General features: G+C 38.4%; 1 protein-coding gene across 1 annotated transcript in view; it reads right to left on the reverse strand.

Moving 5' to 3' along the window:
- Positions 1 to 21718, reverse strand: part of Mlip (muscular LMNA interacting protein) — a 128511-nt gene that overhangs the window by 80083 nt on the left and 26710 nt on the right. Inside the window, exon 5 of the mRNA XM_055596956.1 lies at positions 11123 to 11194. Within this exon, the coding sequence (XP_055452931.1) occupies positions 11123 to 11194 (72 nt within the window). The remainder of the gene's footprint in view (positions 1 to 11122; positions 11195 to 21718) is intronic.

Genomic DNA, 21718 nt, shown 5'->3' on the forward strand with positions numbered 1-21718 from the left:
AAAAGAGCAGGCCTTTCAGAGACATCAACAAAAGGCAGGCAAAAGAGTCAGACATGGCCCCCATTCCTGATGTTAGGAATCCCAGAAGAACACTGAGTTACACAATCATAACATATATTAAATAAATAATTTTTTAACAAGAAGACCCAGGTCAGACCCATAAGGATCCCTGATCTCTGGGCTTATTCGAGTCCCCATCAGTTGCTCCTATGATTCTGTGGCTCATGTTCTTGTGGTGTCCTTCATCCTTCTGACTTCTTAAATCCTTCCTCCCACGGCTCCACAGAACTCCCCACACTTCACCGAATATTTGGCTGTGGGACTCTGTATCTGCTCCCATTATAAACTGATGTGTTTTAAGTAAGTATGTTAGATATTACTGTTCAACACTTTGCCTCAGTGAGTGATCAAAGATCTTGACTTTGGAATAGTCTAATTTCCCACACTATGTTAAATAGAAGGGTATTTGGGGAAAAAACCTTAAATTTTACTAGAATTTATTTTTTTCATTGACTATGATGAGTAGTTTATCAAGTGCATCATCTTAACTTACTCATAGCAGCCATAAACTGTAGCTTTCATTCTATGATAGAAGTTATATTAAAACATTTAAGCTTCCATTTTAAAGAGCCACAATTGCATGTAGAAATATACAAACACAATTTCGTTAAAGATCTAGGACTATTCAGAGTATATTCCTTTCATGTGACATATTTATGAACTTCAAAATCTGAAAAGCTCTCTCTTACTTGGATTTCAGTTCTGGGAGATTTAGAGGATTCAATGCCAATTTCTCCCACAGTGAAGGTAGTTATGCTTTCATTTAGCTGTTGTTGGTTCCTTTGGTGGGGAGGGCGGGTTTGGTTTGGTTTAGGTTTCTGAGAGAGGGTTTCTTGTCTAGCTGTGGCTGTCCTGGTCTCATTTTGTAGACCAGGACGGCCTCGAACTCACAGAGATCCTCTTACCTATGCCTCCCCAAGTGCCGGGATTACAGGCAGGAGCCACCACATCCGGTCAGCTAGTTTTGTTTGCTTTTTTAGTTTTTATGAACTCACCACCAGTTTCAAATTCATTCCATCAAGGCTTCCTGGAAGAAGAATCCACACCTGACCTTCCTTTCAGTAAGAACATCTGAGGAATAGGTCTTAACCTCCATCCAGCGCTCCCTTCCTGTAATGTACCTCATCTCTCTAAATATCACAAGGAATTGGGCTGTTTGTAATCCCTGGCTCATTCAATACTTCTCAAACAGTTTCCAATTCTTTTTAATATTTTTCTCATAAAAAGAAAATATTATGTCATTCTCATTTTATGAGACTATAAATACATTTTAGCAACTAACAAAAAGAGGAGTATAAAAAAGAATCCAAACTCATTACCTTCTTGCTCAGTATTTCAGTGAACATGCCTAATCTTACTGCTGGGAAGGAATCAGAACAAGCCTGGGAGAGAATGGACCGAGTCTGAGCTCTAGGTTAATCACACATCCTGCTTGTGCTACTTTGGGAGCGTTTATGGGGCTTCTCTGAACACCAAATTATTTACTGAGTTGTGAAGATTACAACGCATGTATAATTCTCAATACAGAGGCTTTCCCAACTGCATTATCCAGTTGCTAGACATCACCAAGTTTAAAATAATGTCCCTTCTAGCAGAAGGTCTTTTGTAACTATTCAGTGAAAGTACAATCAGTGGACTTAGTCTGTCCTGCCACCCAGCTTGATTTTACAGATCCTTCTCCAGGGTCTATCCAGGTGAGTCCCCCTGATCCTTCTATCCATGTACCTTCCCACCATCCCCATCCAGCCCCTGTGGTACATCATCCCCAGCCTAGTCAGATCAACAACATTGTCCCCTACTCATGAGTTCCTCCACACTGCACCCACATTTCCATCCATCCAGATCTTGTACATCCTTTTCCAGGGTTTAGCCAGGTGAATCCGATGGATCTTCCTCCCCATGCAGGCTCATCAACCCCAGCTCTACTCCTAAACTGCAGTCTTGGGCCCAGATGCATACTCTGCACATCATCCCGGTCTCCTGTGTCCAGCCGGCTTCATCCCACCTAAGCCACACCTAATTCCTAGGCCCAGCCTGACCACACATGCTCTCCTTGACCACAAACTGCTCTATCCATATCAGGTATAGGATGAACAAAGAGAAGTTCACATGAACAGAGCTCATTGCAAAAAATTAAAACAATATGAAAGTTCAAGGCAGTATTCCCTCTAATCTCACCAGGATGCCAGTGAAAATTACCCAGATGAACTCCAGGACACAGTATTTAAGATATCAATCACATTTTATCAAATAATTCAAAGAGTTAGAAGACACAAACAACTTAATGAACTTAAGAGTTTAAAAAGAGAAAACAGCTGAACGATGCACAGTAAAACACATACATGGGAATGAGAAGAATTGATGAAGATGAAGACAATCTAGGGCATGAAAACAGAATTCAACAGAGATAAAACCCAGAAGAGTGCTAAAGCTAAAATTAAGATGGAATTGAAAAATCCAAAACTCAACCAGAAAACTCCAAGTAAAGCTTAACAAAAAGAATGAATCAAACAGAAAATATAACAATAGGACTTGAAGATAAAGTAGAGGATCTAGAGGAAATAAGCAAAAAATGTATTTCTTTAAAAAAAAAAAAGCCAGAAAACTAGAATGCAGAAAATGTGGGATGCCATAAAAAGACCAAACTTTAATTTATAAGAATAAGTGAGGGAGAAAGATTCCAGATTAATGGCAAAAACCATATTTTCAACAAGATCACAGAAAAAATATTTCCAATTTTAAAAAAGAAATACCCACACAGATATAATATATACACAAAATACAAAATAGACAAACCAGAAAAAAAAATTCCCTACAGCATAGTTATAACACTATAGTTAAAACGCCAAGACTATGGAGCAAAGAGAAAGCATTGAAAACTTCAGGAGGAAAAAATACAAGTTACATATAAAGAAAAGCCATTGGAATAACAGCTGATTTCTCCATGGAAACTTTTAAAACCAGAAGAATCTATATCAATGAAGTCCAAGTCCCAAAATATCATGGCAACCATTCTAGACTAAAATACCCAGCAAAACTTATCTGCCATTGTTAAAGGAGAAAGAAAAATGTCTACAATATTAATAGCTTGGAATAATTATATGCGACAAATTGGCCCTAAAGAAATAGAGGAAGCAAAATTTTGGACTGAAGAAAGAGATGAGCATAGTCAAGAAATTGTAGAATGAGATATGAAGCCGTAATTACTAAAACACAAAGGACCACTGAGAACAAAAGTCAACAATGCATGACTACAATCAACACACATTTTTAGTAACTTTAAATCTTAATGACTCCAATTGTCCAACCAAAAGACACTGGCTTGGTAAATGGATCAAGAAACAAGATCCATATAACTGCTGTCTACGAGAAGTACATCTTAGCTCTAAAAATAGGTACTAGAATAGAATAAAAGGATGCTGTTCTCTAATCAAATGGGACCAGGAAGCAAGCAATCCTTGCTATGCTAATATCTAACAGGACTGATTTCAAACTAAAACTACCTCAAAAGAGATAAAGGACACTTCATTCTAATCAAGGAAACACCCAAACAAGAAAATCTTACTTTTCTAAACATTGGGTGCACCAAACTTTAGTGCACCAAGTTTCATTTCCTTAAAACAGGCATTACTGGATTTAAAACAGATCAAGGTCAATTCATTAGTAAGTAGGTTATTTCAATAACACATTTACTCCAATGGACAGGTCATCTGGACAAAGATGAGAAGAGAAGCATCAGAATCAAATAACATTAGACATCAAATAGGCTTACCAAATACCTACAGAATATTCCACCTGTCCTGGCTAGTTTTATGCCAGGTGGTCACAAGTTAAAGTCATCTGACATGAGGGAGCCTCGATTTAGAAACTTCGTCTATAAGATCAGGTAGCAGGTAAGCCTGTCCAGGTCTTGTTAACTAGTGCTATGTGGGAGGGACCCAGCCCACTGTGGGTGGTGCCATCCCTGGATGCTGTAAGAAAGCAGACTGAACAAGCCACAGGAAGCAAGCCAGTAAGCAACATTCTTCTATAGCCTCTGCATCAAGTCCTGCCTCCAGGTTCCTGCCCTGTTTTAGTTCCTGCCCTAATTTCCTTTAATGATGAATGGTGCTATGGAAGTGTAAGCCAAATAAGCACTGTTCCCTCTCAAATTGCTTTTTGGTCATGGTGCTTCATCACAGAAATAGAAAGCCTAACTAAGACACTACCCAAACGCCAAAAATTATACATTCTGCTCAGAAGCACAGGGAAGAGTCTCTAAAACAGACCACACTTTGTGACAAAAATACAAATCATAAAAATTTCATAAAGACTGAAATAATTAGTATATCTGATATGACCATAATCCAATAAAACTAAAGATCAACAGCAAACAAATCTCTAGTAAATATACAAACTCACAGAGATTAAACAACTCATTGATGAATGTGTCAAAGAACAATTCAAGAAAAAAAATTTTCCTGGAACTAAATAGAAACACAACACAAAAAAATCCCCTGAAACACACTGAAAGCAGTCCTGTGAGAGGAATATATAGCTCTAAAAACCTAAATTTAAAAGTCAGAAGAGGTGCAAATAAGTAACTTAATGATTCAACTCAAATTTTCAGAAAGACAAGGACAAACCAAATCCAAACTCCATTGGTGACAATAAATAATAAAAATTAGAGCAGAAATCAATAAATCAAAAACAAAAACAATGCAAAGAATTAACCAGTAAAAGAGTTGGTTTTTGAGAAAAGAAGGTAGGCAAAATTTTGGCACAACTAACCAAAATAAAGAGGAAAACCAAATTTAACAAAATCGGAAACACAGGGAAACATCACAGCATACTTCAAAGATATTCAGAATGTCACAAGGGAATACTTTAAAAACCTGTATCCCGTTAAAATGGAAAACTTAAAATAAACAGAACAATTATTAGATTCAGCCAAACTACCAATATTAAGCCAAGTAGTCAACAGTCTAAACAGACTTATAACAAACAAGAAAATTTAAATGTAATAAAAAGACTTCCAACTAAAATTATGATGCTTAGCCCAATTCTCCCAAACTTTCCAAAAACATTCTATAGTCAATCTTTTTAAAACTATTTTCAAAATTTAAAACAAAAAAAAAATGGTGATCTCTAATTCCTTCTATTACTCTAGTACCAAAAGCAGGAAAAGACACAACAAAACAGAAAACTATAGGCCAACATCCCTGATGAGCATAAATTGTAAAATACTTAAATATTTAAAACTCAAATACAGACACATTTCAAAAAGATTATCCACCATGATCAAGTTGGCTTTCTACTTGAGATGTTGGGACGGTTCAACATATGCAAATCAATAACCATAATAAACTATGTAATAAGCATACTTAAAGACAAAAAAAATCATATGGTCCTCTCAATAAATGCAGAAAAATACACTTTTTACAAAATCCAATATAGTTTTATGGCAAAAGTCCTAAAGAGTGGGACTCGTGAGAACATACTTCAATGTAATAAAAGCTATATGTGAGGAAGCCACAGCCATTATTATTCAAAATGGAAAAAGCTTGAAGCAAGTTTACTAAAATTAGAAAGGAGATAGAGGTGTCCACTATCCCTACTCCTTTTCATTCTAGTTTTTAAATATTTATTTATTTATTTATTTATTTATTTATTTATTTATTTATTTATTATTTATGCAGTACTCTACCTGCATGTATGCCTACACACCAGAAGAGGGCACCAGATCTTATTATAGATGGTTATAAACCACCATGTGGTTGCTGGGAATTGAACTCAGAACCTTTGGAAGAACATCCAGTGTTCCTAACCTCTGAGTCCTCTCTCCAGCCCTCCTCCTCCCTTTCCATACTGTGTTCAAATCACTGGCTAGAATAATAAGGCAAATGAAGGAAATAAAAGGCATACTAATAGGAATGAAGAAAATGAATATACTGATGACAAATTATTATACATATGAGATACCAAAACTTCTACCATAAAACTGCCAGAAATGATAAACAAATTCAACAACGTTGTAGGATACAGAATCAACTTGCACAAATCAACAGGTTTTCTATCCACCACCACCAAACACACAGAGAATGGTTATGGACACACTCCCATTTCAATAGCACCGAAGACTTATTGTCTAGGACTATCTCAGAGTAAACCTAACCAAGGAAGTGAAAGACTGCTACAATGAAACTTTAAACCTCTGAAGAAAAACAAAAAAACAGACAGGAAGGACACTAGAAAATGGAAAGGTGTCCCCAGTACGTGGATTGGCAAAAATAATGTTGTGAAAATAACCATTCTAGTAAGGGGAATGGGGACTGCATCAGACATGGACTCACTTGATAGCTTTGAAGTCTCCTATGCTCAAGCTACACCCAGTGTGGCACACAGTCTCCTTCTGCTGCCTACAAATCAAGATGTAGAACTCTTAGCTCCTTCTCCAAAATCATGTCAGCCTGTGTACCTCCATGCTGCTGGCTATGATGATAATGAACTACACCTCTGAAACCTTTTGCCAATTAAATGTTTTCATTTATAAGAGTTGCTGTGGTCATGGTGTCTCTATAGCAAAAGAGAGTCACACTCTAGAACTTCAAGGTAAGAGCCTATTGCTGAAGACACTACCAGCTTTGGTCTTGGGATATAAAGAAATACAATTGGTACTAAAAAGGCACCTTTCTCCCTGATAGATAACTTTCCCAGCTCTTAACCCTGTGAGCTATGATAACTAATAACTACTAGCATGTCAAGACGTCCCCAAGGGAACAAGTGACATGACTGTTATAGGGGTAGCCAATCATTTTCTGATTGGCTCCATGGTAGGAAATGGATGCTTAATACTGTAAATTTGGCCAAGAACTCATGGTTTGGTGGATCATGGTCCTGTGGGTAAATCTAGTACTATCATTCTGCTAAATGTACACAGTGCCAAATTGTTCTCTGAATGTGTATCTCTATACTGATATATTAGTACCATTGTCAGACCTCACTAGGGAAGGTTGGTTGGGCAGTGAACACAGGTTTACACAAAATCTTAGAATTGGCAGAAGAGAATAAATATCTGTATAGTGTTCTGTCAAAATGGGACAACTGTATTATCACCCCTTTTCCTGAAGATCAGGGATTGTTGCAGAAGAGGGGGTATAAACATTGTAAGAGCCAAAGGTCAGGAAGGACCATAGCAAATGATATCTTCAGGACTTGACAGGACTGTTGCATTCCTGAAACCACAGCGTTTGTGATTTCATGCGCAAGACCTGAACAAGCTCAAGGCAGTGGATATTTTAGCACAGAGGAAGAAAAGCAGCTTATGAACCCCACCACAACCTGGGGGTGGTTGACAGTTGATTGCGTCTTTGGCAGGGAGGTTCAGTTCTCATTAAGGAATAGTGCCTTAGTAGGTTGGTCTTGCTCCAGTGGATACAAAAGGCCATACGACTGTAAGCATATGAACAGCAAAATTTATTGGGTTGCTTAAAACAAAGAAGAAGAGGAGGAGGGAAGAGGGTCTTGAAGAAGTTAAAGTAGTGGTTCTCAACCTTCCTGCCGCTACAGTCCTTGAATACAGTTCATCATGCTGTGGCGCTCTCCAACCATATGATTATTTTCTTTACTACGTCATAACTGCAATTTTGCTACTATTATGACTCAAAATGTAAGTATTTTGGGAAATAAAAGTCGGCCAATGGGGTCACGACCCACAAGTTGAGAACCTCTGAGTTAAAGAGCTTAGCAGGGGTGAATATGGGACAAAATACGTTTTCTTGAAATTTGAAAGAATTAATAAAATATTATATTAAAAACGTTCTAGGCGCTAGAGGAGCGTTTCTCAACCTCCGCAATGCTGTGACCCTCTAACACGGACAGTTCCTCATATGGTTGTGGTGTGCCACAACTGTAAAATTATTTCACTGCTACTTCATAACTGTGATTTTGCTACTGCTATGAATTATAATGTAGATATCTGATATGTGAGATATCTGACATGGGACCACAAAGGGGGGGCCGTGACCCACAGGTTGAGAACCACTAAGCTAGGGCGCTGGCTCAGTGGTTAGTAGCATTGGCTGTTCTTCCCTAGGACCAAGGGGTTTGGCTCTCTGAACCCACATGGCTCACAGCCATATGGAACCATCTGAGCACCCAGTTTCAGAGTATCTGCACCTTATTCCGACATTGGACACACATGTGGCCCACAACCATACGTGCAAACGAAGCACGGAGACCTTTGCAAATTCCAGATTACTCTTTCTTTTCAAAGTAAGAGTTTCTAAATGTTAAGTTCTTAATTTTCTCATTCACTTCAGAAGTAAATGCCTTTGACTTCGATGACATGATGAATTATGCTTTGTAAATAGTTGGGCTCAAAGGACTGAGTTATCAGATTTACTTCTGAGAAACTACAACACTGGGGAAAAAAAAGCAATACAATATTATTTCTAAAGGTTTTCAGAAATGAACATGACTTTACGTAAAATTTTGTTGTACTGAGGATATAGCTTAATTGATAGAGTTATATATTACAGATGATAGAGTGCTTGTCTAGCATGCACAAGGCCCTGGGTTCAGTCTCCAGCATAATTGAACAGAAAGAAAGACACAGACAAGAGTAGGATGGAGCAAAAAGAGGAAAGAAAAGAAAGGTAGGAGAGGGAAAAAACGTAAATTTTAAAAGTTATTTAATTGTCTGATTCACAACAAAAAAAGAAAAATTAATAAGACTATATAATGTCATATTTTCCCTGCTCCAATTTTTTTGCTGTTCAAATGATGCAGTCGTTTTGTGTTTGTTATGACTTGGCTGGTTCCATCTCTGAAAGCAACAATGTTGGTGAAAGGCTTGGAGGAAGCCAGCTCATTCTTCTCATCCTTTCTCGCGGTTCTTTTATTTCAACGTTATCAAATCCCTTGCAGGTGAAAATCAGAATGTGGCCAGTAAGAGCTATGAAGAGTGTACTCTGCATGTTTTGTTGTTGTTCATGGAAGACACTTTTTACGGAAAGGAGGAACACTAGTGACATTGTATAAATAAATCCTAGAGGTCACTGCTGTCAATTTTTTTTTTAAAAAAATGTAGAATTACACAAAGGATCTGAAAGTGAAAAATTCTCGTTTAATTCATGGTTTTTGAGTAGCCTGAATATCTATGGTCTAAAACAATTCACCTTGACCAAATGACCACATTAGTATCTATGCAATAATTACTCCTCCTTAGAGAGCATTATTTTATGTACCATGTACCAGGACATTTACAACCCATTTTACCAAAATAAAATATTGATTTTCTTGCGTAATATTATATTTAAAATTAAAAATACAAAGTCTGTCTCATGTGAACCGCACAGTCTGATTATGCACCAGTATTCCCGCACACCTTTGTGAAACAGGTTTGTGATAAAACTGGAAGTTAAACTGGTGAATTCTCATCTTCAATGGCCAACAGATTATAACCCCATCACACAGTTCATTAGGAGAAGAGAAGGCTAGAAATTCAGAGGTCAAAAAGGAAATATGACGTGGAGCCGTATCTCAGAGACTTCCATTTTCAACAAAGAAAGCTAGCACAGTAGCGTGAGGCACCTCCCGCTCCAGAGGAAGGTGTCTCAGGGGACACAGCGGGCTGTGTGCCCGCTTTGCCTCACTGCCACTTCTCTGAAGGGAGGTGCTTGTTATCAGATTTCAGAGGTGGCCGCCTGAAATTGGCAGGCGGTTTGTGTTCCTCAACGCTGCTGCTGTGAGGCGCCATGATGTTGCTCGACTAGGAGAAAAGGGCAACTGAGGAAGAGTTGCTTCACACACTCTCCCGATGCTTTGATCCTGTCTTAACTCTTCTCAAGGTATAAGGACTGGAGACCAACTCTCGGGTGGATAGCCAGCTGATGACTATGTAGACCAACACATTCCGCATATAAAATTCAGACCACCACATGTGGATTACTGGGATTCGTTACCATAAACACAGGCTTCAGGAAGTGTTGCCCACTCAATATTGACTGTATGCTGCAAAACATTTCCCACACAGTTCCTACTTTTTAAATTTTATTTATTTTTATTCACTTTACATCCTGGTTGTAGCCCCACAGTTCCTACTCTTTGGATAACATACAAAAGCTTCATTTTTCTGGATCATTCTAAAAAGATTTAGAATGCAGATTCATAAACCCGTTATCAAAATACCACCTGGCTGACAAACAATTAACATTTGACAAATGATAGCAACAGTATTTGAAACACTATCATTAACCGTGTGAAAAATAGACTCAATGTAATAACTGCTAAGTATCCTACATAAATCACCATAGAACAACACACAACATCTGTAATTTCCCACACTTGGAAAACAATTTCATTTTGATTTCGATGTGAAGCCTTCGTGTAATTTCACTTGCGCATACCATATGTAATTAACATATTGAAATACATATTATCCTATAATTTTATAATTGGTGATGTTTAAAAGCAAAGCAAAACTACCTGGATCCATACGAAAGCTATTCAGTCTTTACAAGTGATCGCCAATCTTCCCGCTAATCAGAAGGGAGAAGGATAGAAGCAATGATTGACAGGAATGGATGAAGAGGCTTAGCTGGTGGTATAACCTACGTTGCTACAGCAGATATTCGGGTAGTATATCTGGGTATGCACATAATATGGTAATGGAAGCTGACAGTAATCAAATCTTGATCTGTCAGTGACCAAGGTAGCCAGTTGTGCATAGAATCCCATTTCACCTCGATTTTGGTTTATGCAAACAGAGGAAGAAAGTCTTAACATATCAGATTTTAAATTTTTGAAGAAGATAAATCTATTAAAATTTGAATCAAACCGCCACACCTTCTTGACAGTTGACAAGGTATCTCTGAGATCATATTCAAACCCTAGTGACCACAAGGATGTCATCCATCATGTTAACCAAGATGCTTTCATCACAGTATCCTAAACTAGGACCAATTTTGGTTTTATTTAAAAAAAAATAGAAAACATACATTTTCCAAGTAGAAATTTTATACACATAACAAAACAGATATTAGAAACACAGACATCACTCAGCTTTGAAACCAACACTGACCTTCTGTTCCAAGAGCAATGTGTTTGTAGGGATTGCTGCAAAAGCCTTGTAGCTTGACGTGGTCTTGTATTGCTAGAATGAGTAACCAGAAAGCAAGAGTGGAGATGAAAAGGGAGAAGAACATGACATAACTGTAGGCAGGCATATCAAGTTAAATGACACAATATCAGATGAAGAAAACAGTTATTTTACACAACTTGTCTCCGAGAAAGAAAAATTAGTCTGCCGTGTTAAGCTTTTATTAGACTGATAAGTCGTTTTTATGTAGCCATTATTAGTAAGTATGCCAATAATTAAATTGAGCTTAATACATATATGTATCATTCATAAAAACAAATATTATAATACACAGTTATTATAATGACAGCAGTTTCAGGTTGATTTAATTGAGTTGTTGTTTAGTTTTGTTTTGTTTTTAGGCAAGATCTGTCTACATAGCCTAAGATAGGCTTGACCTCCATATGTAGCTCAAGCTGGCCTGAAATTCACAGTCTTCCTGCTTCTCCCTTTGAAGTGGTGAAATTGTTGGATAGACCTCGATACTTGGCTAACAGCAGTTTTAACACAGCAATTTGGCCAATAACTAAGTAATATCAGAAATTTAATACCATAGTGGAAATGGAGCCCAATCTCTTGGACTTAATCTCATTTTTAATACTATAAATCTTCTGCTTTCTAGTGAGTTTTACTAACAAAAGAAATTTAAAACATCTCAACTTTTAAGTCAAACAGAGCTCTGTGGGTTGCTTGGGGGAGCTGGAGATTAATAAAGCTGTAGAAATTGGAATAAGATAAAAATCCATTATTAAAAGCTCTGCCTTGGTGTTACTCTGGTTTTGAGCTGATTAGCTGAATTCAAGACCCTATTACACTAAATCCTCTACCAGAGGCAGCTTCCCCAGGGGCTCACAGACAGTAGGGTCATGGCACAGCACTCCAAGCTGCCATGGTTCCTTGAAAAGCAAACCAAAGTGTTAGCCAATAAAAACTGAAGTTGTCAAAAAATAAAGCCTAAGGGGAAATAGAATATATAGCTGCAGAAAGGTGGAAGACTGGAGTGAAAGGATTAAATAGGAAGGGGAATTAAATAGGAAGAAAAGGGTAATGGAGGAATATGGGAGGGAGAATTAACACTAGAGGTTGTTTGAGGGGCCAGATGTAAACCTAGTCTTGAAAAGGCCTCCTTGTATATCTATACAAGAAAGAAATCTAAGTGGAGTAAACAGATAAATGGGGAGACAATGCCCCAACTAGACATCTTTCAATATCAAGCAAAAACCTCCTGTGCCAGGAATGAGTTACATCTAGTTGAATCATTGGTTACTATCCTCAGACTGATGGTCGATGTCATCCTATTGCTAATGAAAATACTAGAATATCACCTTGAACATAAAAAAGTTGGGCTGTTGCCTAACTAGAGGCTTCACCTTTACTGACTACTGTTTATGGAAAGTACCCCGTACACTACCAGAAGATAAAGGTAACCATCAACCCAGCTACCAACCCTGTGAACTACCATGATGAGCTGCCTGAGACTATAGTGCTGCAATAGTGGCACAAACCTTGTGGAAGTAACCAACACTGATTGGATTTAAGGCCATTACCAAGAGCTGGAGCCCATGCCTCACATTTCTCAGGTGGTCACAAACTCTGTTCTGCCAAAGAAACACTTCAATAAGATTGTAATGTCACTTCTACTGATGCTCTGCTTGGGAACCCCCTCAGCCATCATTCGATTTCTTCTACAATCGAAGGAGAAATAACACAGAGACCCACAACTGAACAATGTGCAGAGAATGAGAGACCTTTAACATTCAGTCCTAAGTGAGGTGTCTTCAAATCCCTCCTTTCAAGGCTCAGGAAGCTATATGAAAAAGAAGGTGGAGCCAGAGGGAATAAATGACTCCAAGGAAACAGCATACTCCAGACACAACAGAACTGCTGCAACTTATGAACTCACAGAGTATACAGCAGCATGCACAGGGCCTGCACAGGTTCAAGCTACATAGGTTCTAGGGCTGAGAGGGGGAAGTAGACACAGGCTCCCAACCCTAACCAAGAAGCTATCTGCAAATGAGACCTGCTCGGAAAGTTGTTTTTTTTTTTTTTTTTTTTTCTCCAATGGAACATCACTGGGTATATTAAACACACTTTAGAGTAGGCTCAATGCCCATCAGTAGACAGCCAAAAAAAAAAAAAAAATGCAGTGGGATTTTTGTAGACAATTCAGGCTTTTATCTATCTATCTATCTATCTATCTATTTATTTATTTATTTATTTATTTATTTATTTATTTATTGGTTGTATTGGATTTTGCTTGTATATTGTAGTTTCTAGTTTTGGATTTTTTGTGGGGTTTGCTTGTTCCTTGGGTGGTTTTTGCTTTTCTGTTTGTTTCATTTGTTGTTGTTTTTTTTAGTAACCTTTTAATTTTTTTATTATATTTTATTTATTTATTACAATTTATTTACTTTGTATCTCCACTGCAGCCCTCTCCCTCATCTCCTCCCAGTCCCACCCATTCTCCCTCTTCTCCCCCTATGCGCTTTCCCTACTCCCCTGATAGCAGGGGTCTTCCTCCCCTTCTATCTGACCATAGTCTATCAGGTCTCATCAGGACTGGAGGCATCAGCTTCCTCTGTGACCTGGCAAGGCTTCATCCCCCAGGAGAAAGTGATCAGAGAGCCTGCCACTGAGTTCATGTCAGAGACAGTCCCTTTACCCCTTACTAGGGTACCCACTTGGAAATTGAGCAGCCTATGGGCTGGGCTCCCTGTTTATTTTTTTAAAGAGAATGAGAAAATGTGTCGAGTTGAGTGGGTAAAGAGATGGGGATGGTTTGGAGGAGTTTCAAAGGGGGAAAAGCATGAGCAGCCTATATTGTACAGAAATTTTTTTCAATTAAAATTATCCTTGTATTTTACTGATGTAATTAAAATTAACTTGGTTAAATTTGTATGATGAGGCTGTATAAACTTTTATAAATGGAGTTTAGCACATCCATTTTCTTAAAAAGGGACTGAGGAGAATGAAAGCTTTAGTGACAGACCTAGAGGAAGAATAGCAGTACACACTGAAGGCCAAAAACATTCCCTCTTCTTGCTGTTTTCTTCCTTTTTATTCTGTTTATTATATTAGATAGAGCGGAACTAGCAACACAAGGCCAGGAAGCTACTGTAGCCTTTCAATCACAACCCTCACTGACAATCGTATGTAAATAAATGCACTTATTTAAATGCACACGCAAAAATGCATATCTATTCCTGAATATACCCGTACGCTCATAAAAACATACTCAACAAAACACACACAGAGGCCTCTGAATAGGTACCCATCTCTTACCAGGGAATAGACCCTGCTTACTTATCTGCTACTTTCTTTCTCCAAATGCCTCTTTGCTCTAAGAAACAGCAGCTTTGCAATCTTCTGTACTCCTCCAACTCTCCTGCTCCTGTACCCTCATCTCCTCCATGTGAGCAATTCCTGAAGGATGCCTGAGGTCTCTTCCAGTCCTAGTATCTACAATGATCCTGCAATGCCGTCACCTTAGAAAACAATGTCTCTGGGTAAGGATTTAGAATGAATTGTAATTTCTTTACGAACAACAGGGAAAATTGCATACCTTTTTAGAACCCTGAAGCTAAAGACTCATCAGGAAAATCTGAAGTCAAATGATGTATCGTATCCTAAACTTTGAGTATCATTTCCATCCAGTTTCTTCTTAGATAATTGTTTTCTTATTTTTAACTATGAAGGTAAGGATTTTTATATTATTTCATGAGCCATTTTATAGATGTTAATCTTTATCATTTTCCAAGACATACATCAAAAATGGAATGTTCTTACTACTACTCTCAGTGTGGTATACTAGACCATCCTGTCAATCTCACTGGATATAGAATTTAACTAATGGACTCATTCAACAATTACCTATTGAGTAGCTATGACATTCAGTACTCTACAACATTCAGTAATTCTCTAGCACATGAGCCTTTCCCAGATTTTCGGCCTGAAAAAGCATGCTTATTGCCATAAATGATGCTTTTTGGATTCAGTATCTTTCCTATGAATACCCTTCATATTCTTAGATTTGAATATGGAGTTCTTGGCTCTAATTTGGAACATAGTTCTTTCCAAGGTTTCTGGCTGATGGCCAAGTTCATTGGTATAAAACTGAATTCTTTTATATAAATATGAACTGTTCTAGAAAAGGTAAGTGAGATAACCTGAATTATAGCCTATGGATTTACAAGAATTACTAACAGTAGGGCCAGAGAAATGGTTTAGTTGGTAAACCACATGCCATACAAGAGCTAAGTTTGATTCCCAGAACCTACATGAAGGCTAAAGGAGAAAACTAACTCCATGAAGCTCTCCAACCTCTACACAACTTTGCCTGCCCCCATACACATATCATGTATACATTCACACACACAAAGCATGGCTACATGATTATAATGAACATTAAAGGAAAGAATCACATTCAGCTTCACATAGATAGTAAAAATGAAAAAAACAACTCTAAGCATCTTTCTGAATCTGGCAAACAGTGCAATGAGATCCACTGTAGATCTACAATTTATAATCTGTGATTTCAGTTAAGCATCAACAAATATGTCTTCATATTGTGCACAGTGTAAAGAAAATTTTAAGTTTAGAAAATAAGATATGTTTCTTACTTGCCAGATCTAATCTTGTTAATGCTGGTTGTGAAGTTAATGGTAAAAAGAACACATCCCTACACAAACAGTTTTCCAGCTGATACTGTATTTTCCAGGGCCAGTGACCACAGAACCTAATCATAAAAGCCAATAAGATATCACAATAAACTAGGTTATATGTCTCAAGGAATGGATTGATGGTTTTACTTTCAGCAGGAAAACTTCTGATTAACAACAGCATGGGACCCTTGGCGTGGATCCTCATTGCAACAATGACGACTTTCTTTAGATCTAGGAGCTCAAAGAGAGTCTGAACACTATCACTTCTTGATTTTTCCAGAACCACACCCAAATTGCTACAGTTATTACTTTCCTGGTGTAGGATCTGAGAGGAAAGATCAACCTCATTTCAGAGCCAACACATAGAAGATTACCCAGACACCCACCCCATTATTTCTGGAGTGCTAGGCAACACAATCTATGATTCTGATAACTGAATAGACAGGATTAGTGTTACGGGGGTTGCTAGGCACAGACTCTAGAACTTGGCGTACCTGGCAAAGTAGGCTTTGCATCCTATGTTCCTCAAAACATCGATTAAACAAACAAGTAAAAACAGTGAGAGTGAAAACAGAGAAAGAGTTACTTAATGTGGTCATACTAGGAATGAAACAAAAGTACCCAGTGGCATATAAGTCCATCTTTGGGGCCTTGACATGAGGTTCAACCTTAAACAAATGACAAGTGATATATACATAAGTAAGCAGTCCTGGTCCAGATGTAGCCTGCCCCGCATTGCTTAAGCTCTAGCCTCTCTTGTAAGTTATTCTGACAGGTTGTCAGAACTATGAGAATTCTTTTTCCAAGAGACAAGCTATTCTTCTGACTGACACCAGACTTCTGTCTTTTCTTTCTCTCAGCATGACATTCCTGAGAAATTTTTAATGTTTTGTTTGTTTGTTTGTTTGTTTGTTTGTTTTTTAGGATCCAGTGTTTTGATAGTCTGATAGCCAAAAAGGGGGGCACAACTATCACTTGTTTAAATTTACTTATTTTTTTTTATTAATTACAGTTTATTCGCTTCGTATCCCAGCTGTAGCCCCTCCTAATTCCATCCTCCCTCCTTCCTCTCCTCCCAAGTCCACTGATAGGGGAGGTCCTTCTCCCCTTCCCTCTGACCCTAGTCTATCAGCTCTCATCAGACCTGGCCACATTGTTTTCCTCTGTGTCCTGGTAAGACTGCTCCCCCATCAGAAGGAAGGTGATCAAAGAGCCAACCACAGAGTTCATGTCAGAAACAGTCTCTGTTCCCATTATTAGGGAACCCACTTGGACACTGACCTGCCATGGACTAGGTCTGTGCAGAGGTTCTAGGTAAACTCCATGCATGGCCCTTGGTTGGAGTATCAGTCTCAGAAAAGACCACTGTGTCCAGATTTTTTGGCTCTGTTGCTCTCCTTGTGGAGCTTCTGTCCTCTCCAGGTCTTTCTATCTCTCCCTTCTTTTATATGGTTCCCTGCACTCTGCCCAAAGTGTGGCTATGAGTCTTAGCATCTTCTTTGATACCCTCCTGGGTAGAGTCTTTCAGAGGCCCTCTGTGATAGGCTCCTGTCCTATTCCCTGTTTACCCTTCTTCCGATGTCCATCCCATTTGCCTTTCTGAATGAGGATTGATCATCTTACCCAGTGTCCTCCTTCTTGCTTAGCTATTTTAAGTATAAAATTTTAGTATGTTTATCCTATATTATATGTCTAATATCCACTTATCAGTGAGTATATACCATGTGTGTCTTTCTGCTTCTGGGATACCTCACTCAGGATGATCTTTTCTAGCTCCCACCATTTGCCTATACGTTTCATTATTTCCTTGTTTTTAATTGCTGAGTGGTATTCCATTGTGTAAATGTACAATTTCTGTATCCACTTCTCAACTGAGGGGCATCTGGGTTGTTCCCAGATTCTTCTATTATGAATAAAACTGCTATGAACATGGTTGAGCAAATGTCCTTGTTGTATACTTGAGCATCTTTTGGATATATGCCTAGGAGTAGTAGAGCTAGATCTTGACGTAGTACTATTCCTAGTTGTTTGAGAAAGTGCCAGATTGATTTCCAAAGTGGTTGTACAAGTTTACATTCCCACCAGCAATGGAGGAGGGTTCTTCTTTCTCCACATCCTCTCCAGCAGGTGTTGTCACTTGAGCTTTTGATCTTAGCCATTCTGATGGGTGTCAGTTTTGATTTGTATTTCACTGATGACTAAGGATGTTGAGGATTTCTTTAAGTGTTTCTCTGCCATTTGATATTCCTCTATTGAGAATTCTATGTTTAGCTCTGTACCTTATTTTATAATTGGATTACTTGATTTGTTGTTGTTTTACTACTTTAGTTCTTTATATATTCTGGATATTAGCCCTCTATCAGATATAAGGTTGGTGAAGATCGTTTTCCAGTCTGAGGCCGTCATTTTGTTCTGATGACAGTGTCCTTTGCTTTACAGAAGCTCTTCAGTTTTATGTGGTCCCATTTATTGATTGTTGCTCTCAGAGCCTGTGCTGTTGGTGTTCTGTTCAAGAAGTAGTCTCCTGTGCCAATGAGTTGTAGGCTCTTCCCCACTTTGTCTTCTAGCAAATTTAGTGTGTCTGGTTTTATGTTGAGGTCTTTGATCCATGTGGACTTTAGTTTTGTGCAGGATGATAAATATGGATCTATTTGCATTTTTCTACAGGTAGACATCCATTTAGACCAGCACCATTTGTTGAAGATGCTGCCTTTTTTCCATTGTATGGTTTTGGCTTCTTTGTCAAAAATCAAGTATCCAAAAGTATGTGGGTATATTCCTGGGTCTTCTGTTTGTTTCCATTGATCCACCATTCTGTTTCTATTCCAGTACCATGCAGTTTTTATTACTATTGCTCTGTAGTATACATTGAGATAAGAGATGGAGATATCTCCAGAAGATCTGTTGTTATACAGGTTTGTTTTAGCAATTCTGGGTTCTTTGTTTTTCCATATGAAGTTGAGAATTGTTCTTTCAAGGTCTGTAAAGAACTGTGTTGGTATTTTGAAGGGAATTGAATTGAATCTGTATATTGATTTTGGCAGGATGGCCATTTTCACTATGTTAATCCTGCCAATCCATGAACATGGGAGATCTTTCCATCTTCTGATATCTTCTTCAATTTCTCTTTTCAGAGACTTGGAGATTTTTCATACAAGTCTTTCACTTGCTTGGTTAGTGTCACACCAAGGTACTTTATGATATTAGTGGCTATTGTGAAGGGTATAGTTTCCCTAATTTCTTTCTCAGCCCTTTTGTCTTTCGTATACAGGAGGTCTACTGATTTTTTTTATTAATTATTTTTATTTTTCTTACTTACAGTTTATTCACATTTTATCCCCCTTGTACCTCCCTTCCTCCTCCCCTCCCAATCCCACCCTCCCTCTTCCCCACCCGTGTCCCTCTCCCAGTCCACTGAAAGTGGAGGATCTCTTCCCCTTCCCTCTGACCCTAGTCTATCATGTCTTGTCAGGAGAAGCTGTGTTGTCTTCTTCTGTGGTCTGGTAAGGCTGCTCCCCACTCAGGGGGAGGTGATCAAAGAGCAGGCCAATCAGTTCATGTCAGAGACAGTCCTTGTCACCAATACTATGGAGCCATTTGAATACTGAACTGCCATAGGCTACCTCTGTGCAGGGGTTCCAGGCTATCTCCATGAGTGGTCCTTGGCTATAGTATCAGTTTAAGAAAAGATCCCTGTGTCCAGACTTTTAGGATCTGTCACTGTCCTTGTGGAGCTCCTGTCCTCTCCAGGTCTTACTATCTCCCACTTCTTTCATAAAATTGCCTGTACTCTGCCCAAAGTTTGGCTATGAGTCTCAACTTCTGCCTTGATACCCTGCAGGGTAGAGCCTTTCAGAGGCCCTCTGTGGTAGGCTCCTGTCCTGTTCTCTGTTTTCTCCCTCCTCCAATGTCCATCTTCTTTGCCTTTCTGAATGAGGATTGAGCATTTTAACCAGAGTCCTCCTTCCTGATTAGCTTCCTTGGTGTACAGATTTTAGTATGATTATCCTATATTATATGTCTAGGATCCACTTGGATTTCTCCTTACACCCAACAGAATGGCTAAGATGAATAATTCAAGTGCAACACATGCTGGTGAGGTTGTGGAGAAAGGGGAACCCTCCTCCACTGCTGGTGGGAATGTAAACTTTACAATCACTTTGGAAATCAATCTGGCACTTTATCAGACAATTAGGAATAGCACTTCCTCAAGATCCAGCTATACCACTGTTAGGCATATATCCAAAAGATGCTCAAGTATACAACACGGACATCTGCTCAACCATGTTTGTAGAAGCTTTATTTGTAATAGCCAGAAGCTGGAAACAGCCCAGATGCCACTCAGTGAAGGAATGGATACAGAAATTATGGTATATCTGCACAATGGACTATTACTTAGCATTAAAAAAAAAAAAGGGAATCATGAAATTTGCAGGTAAATGGTGGGAACTGGAAAAGATCATCCTGAGTGAGGTATCCCAGAAGCATAAAGACACACAGGGTATATACTCACTCACTCATAAGTGGATACTGATTGTTTTTTGTTTTTTGGCTTTTTTTTTTTTTAGTTAATTTTTTATCCAGCCACTTTGCTGAAGGTGTTTTTCAGCTGAAGGAGTTCTCTGGTTGAATTTCAGTGCCACAAAAAAATTTGGATATCACAAAAGAGAGGCACTAGTATCTCTTTAGACTGTCTGCACTGCTGTCAGGATGTTACAGTCAGGATGGAACTGTCAAAACCTGTAAAGACCTAATAGAGCACCTGGGAGAAGTCACCGCTAATAGAATTTCTCTGTACACCTCTATTCACAGGAACTCTCTCCATATCTAAATTATCCTGTCTCTGTTGTGAACATCCTAACTATGTTAAACTAACTTTATTAGAATATTTTCTACCCCTATTCATCTGCTAGGTCATTTACCAGAGACATTTTATGTGATTTCTTCTTTTATTTTTATCTTACATTTAATACCAGCTTAGCACAGAACAAATATGTAGATATATTGCTGGTATGAATATCCGACTAAAATTTTAACTGAAGAGTTCAATAAAATTTGAAGAACATGAAAAAGCACAAAATTTGTTCTTTGCCTCTTGTTCCAGCCCCACACACACTTGGCTATTACAGATCTCTCTTTCTCCATCGAACATTTCCCACAAACTTCCAACTTGCTGAAGTTAGGAAATCATCTTTTTTCTTGTTGCTGTTGTGTGAGTGTGGGTTTTTTTTTCTTGTTTGCTTTTTGTTTTATTTTTGTTGTTGTTGTTTTTGTTTTTTATTTGAGACAATCTCACTCTGCACTCCTGGCTGGCCCAGAAGTTACAGAGATTTGCCTCCCTCTGCCTTCAGAGTGATTATTGGATTAAAGGTGAGCACCACCACACCCAGCCTTATCTTTCTTCTTGATGTGAAATTATAAGATTTAAGTAATGAAGTTGGATCCCTGTTTTCTTTTTTTCCTTCAAAAGTATCTTCGGGGATGGGGAGATGGCTCATTGGGTAAAGTGCTTGCTACTCAAACAGGAAGAACTGAGTTTGAATCACCAGCATCCAAAAGTCAGCTGTAACTACACACCTCTGCAACCCAGCACATAGAGAAAGGGGGCAGAAGGTAGTTAGAGGCAGATCCTGAGGACTTACTGGCCAGCCAGTCAAGTCAAAATGGTGAACTCCAAGTTCATTGGGAAGCCCTGTGGTAAGATATATGGTACAGAAGCAATTGAGAAAGATACCTATCATCTCATCAACATCTGAGCCACAGGTGTACATAACAGGTGAGTATACACATACACACAAGATTACATCACACACATACATATATACACACACATACAAATTACATCACACACATATGCTCCAACTTACATCACATA

The sequence above is a fragment of the Psammomys obesus genome, unplaced genomic scaffold (assembly GCF_907164565.1).
Source record: "Psammomys obesus unplaced genomic scaffold, mPsaObe1.curated_primary_1811, whole genome shotgun sequence".
Lineage (NCBI taxonomy): Eukaryota > Metazoa > Chordata > Mammalia > Rodentia > Muridae > Psammomys > Psammomys obesus.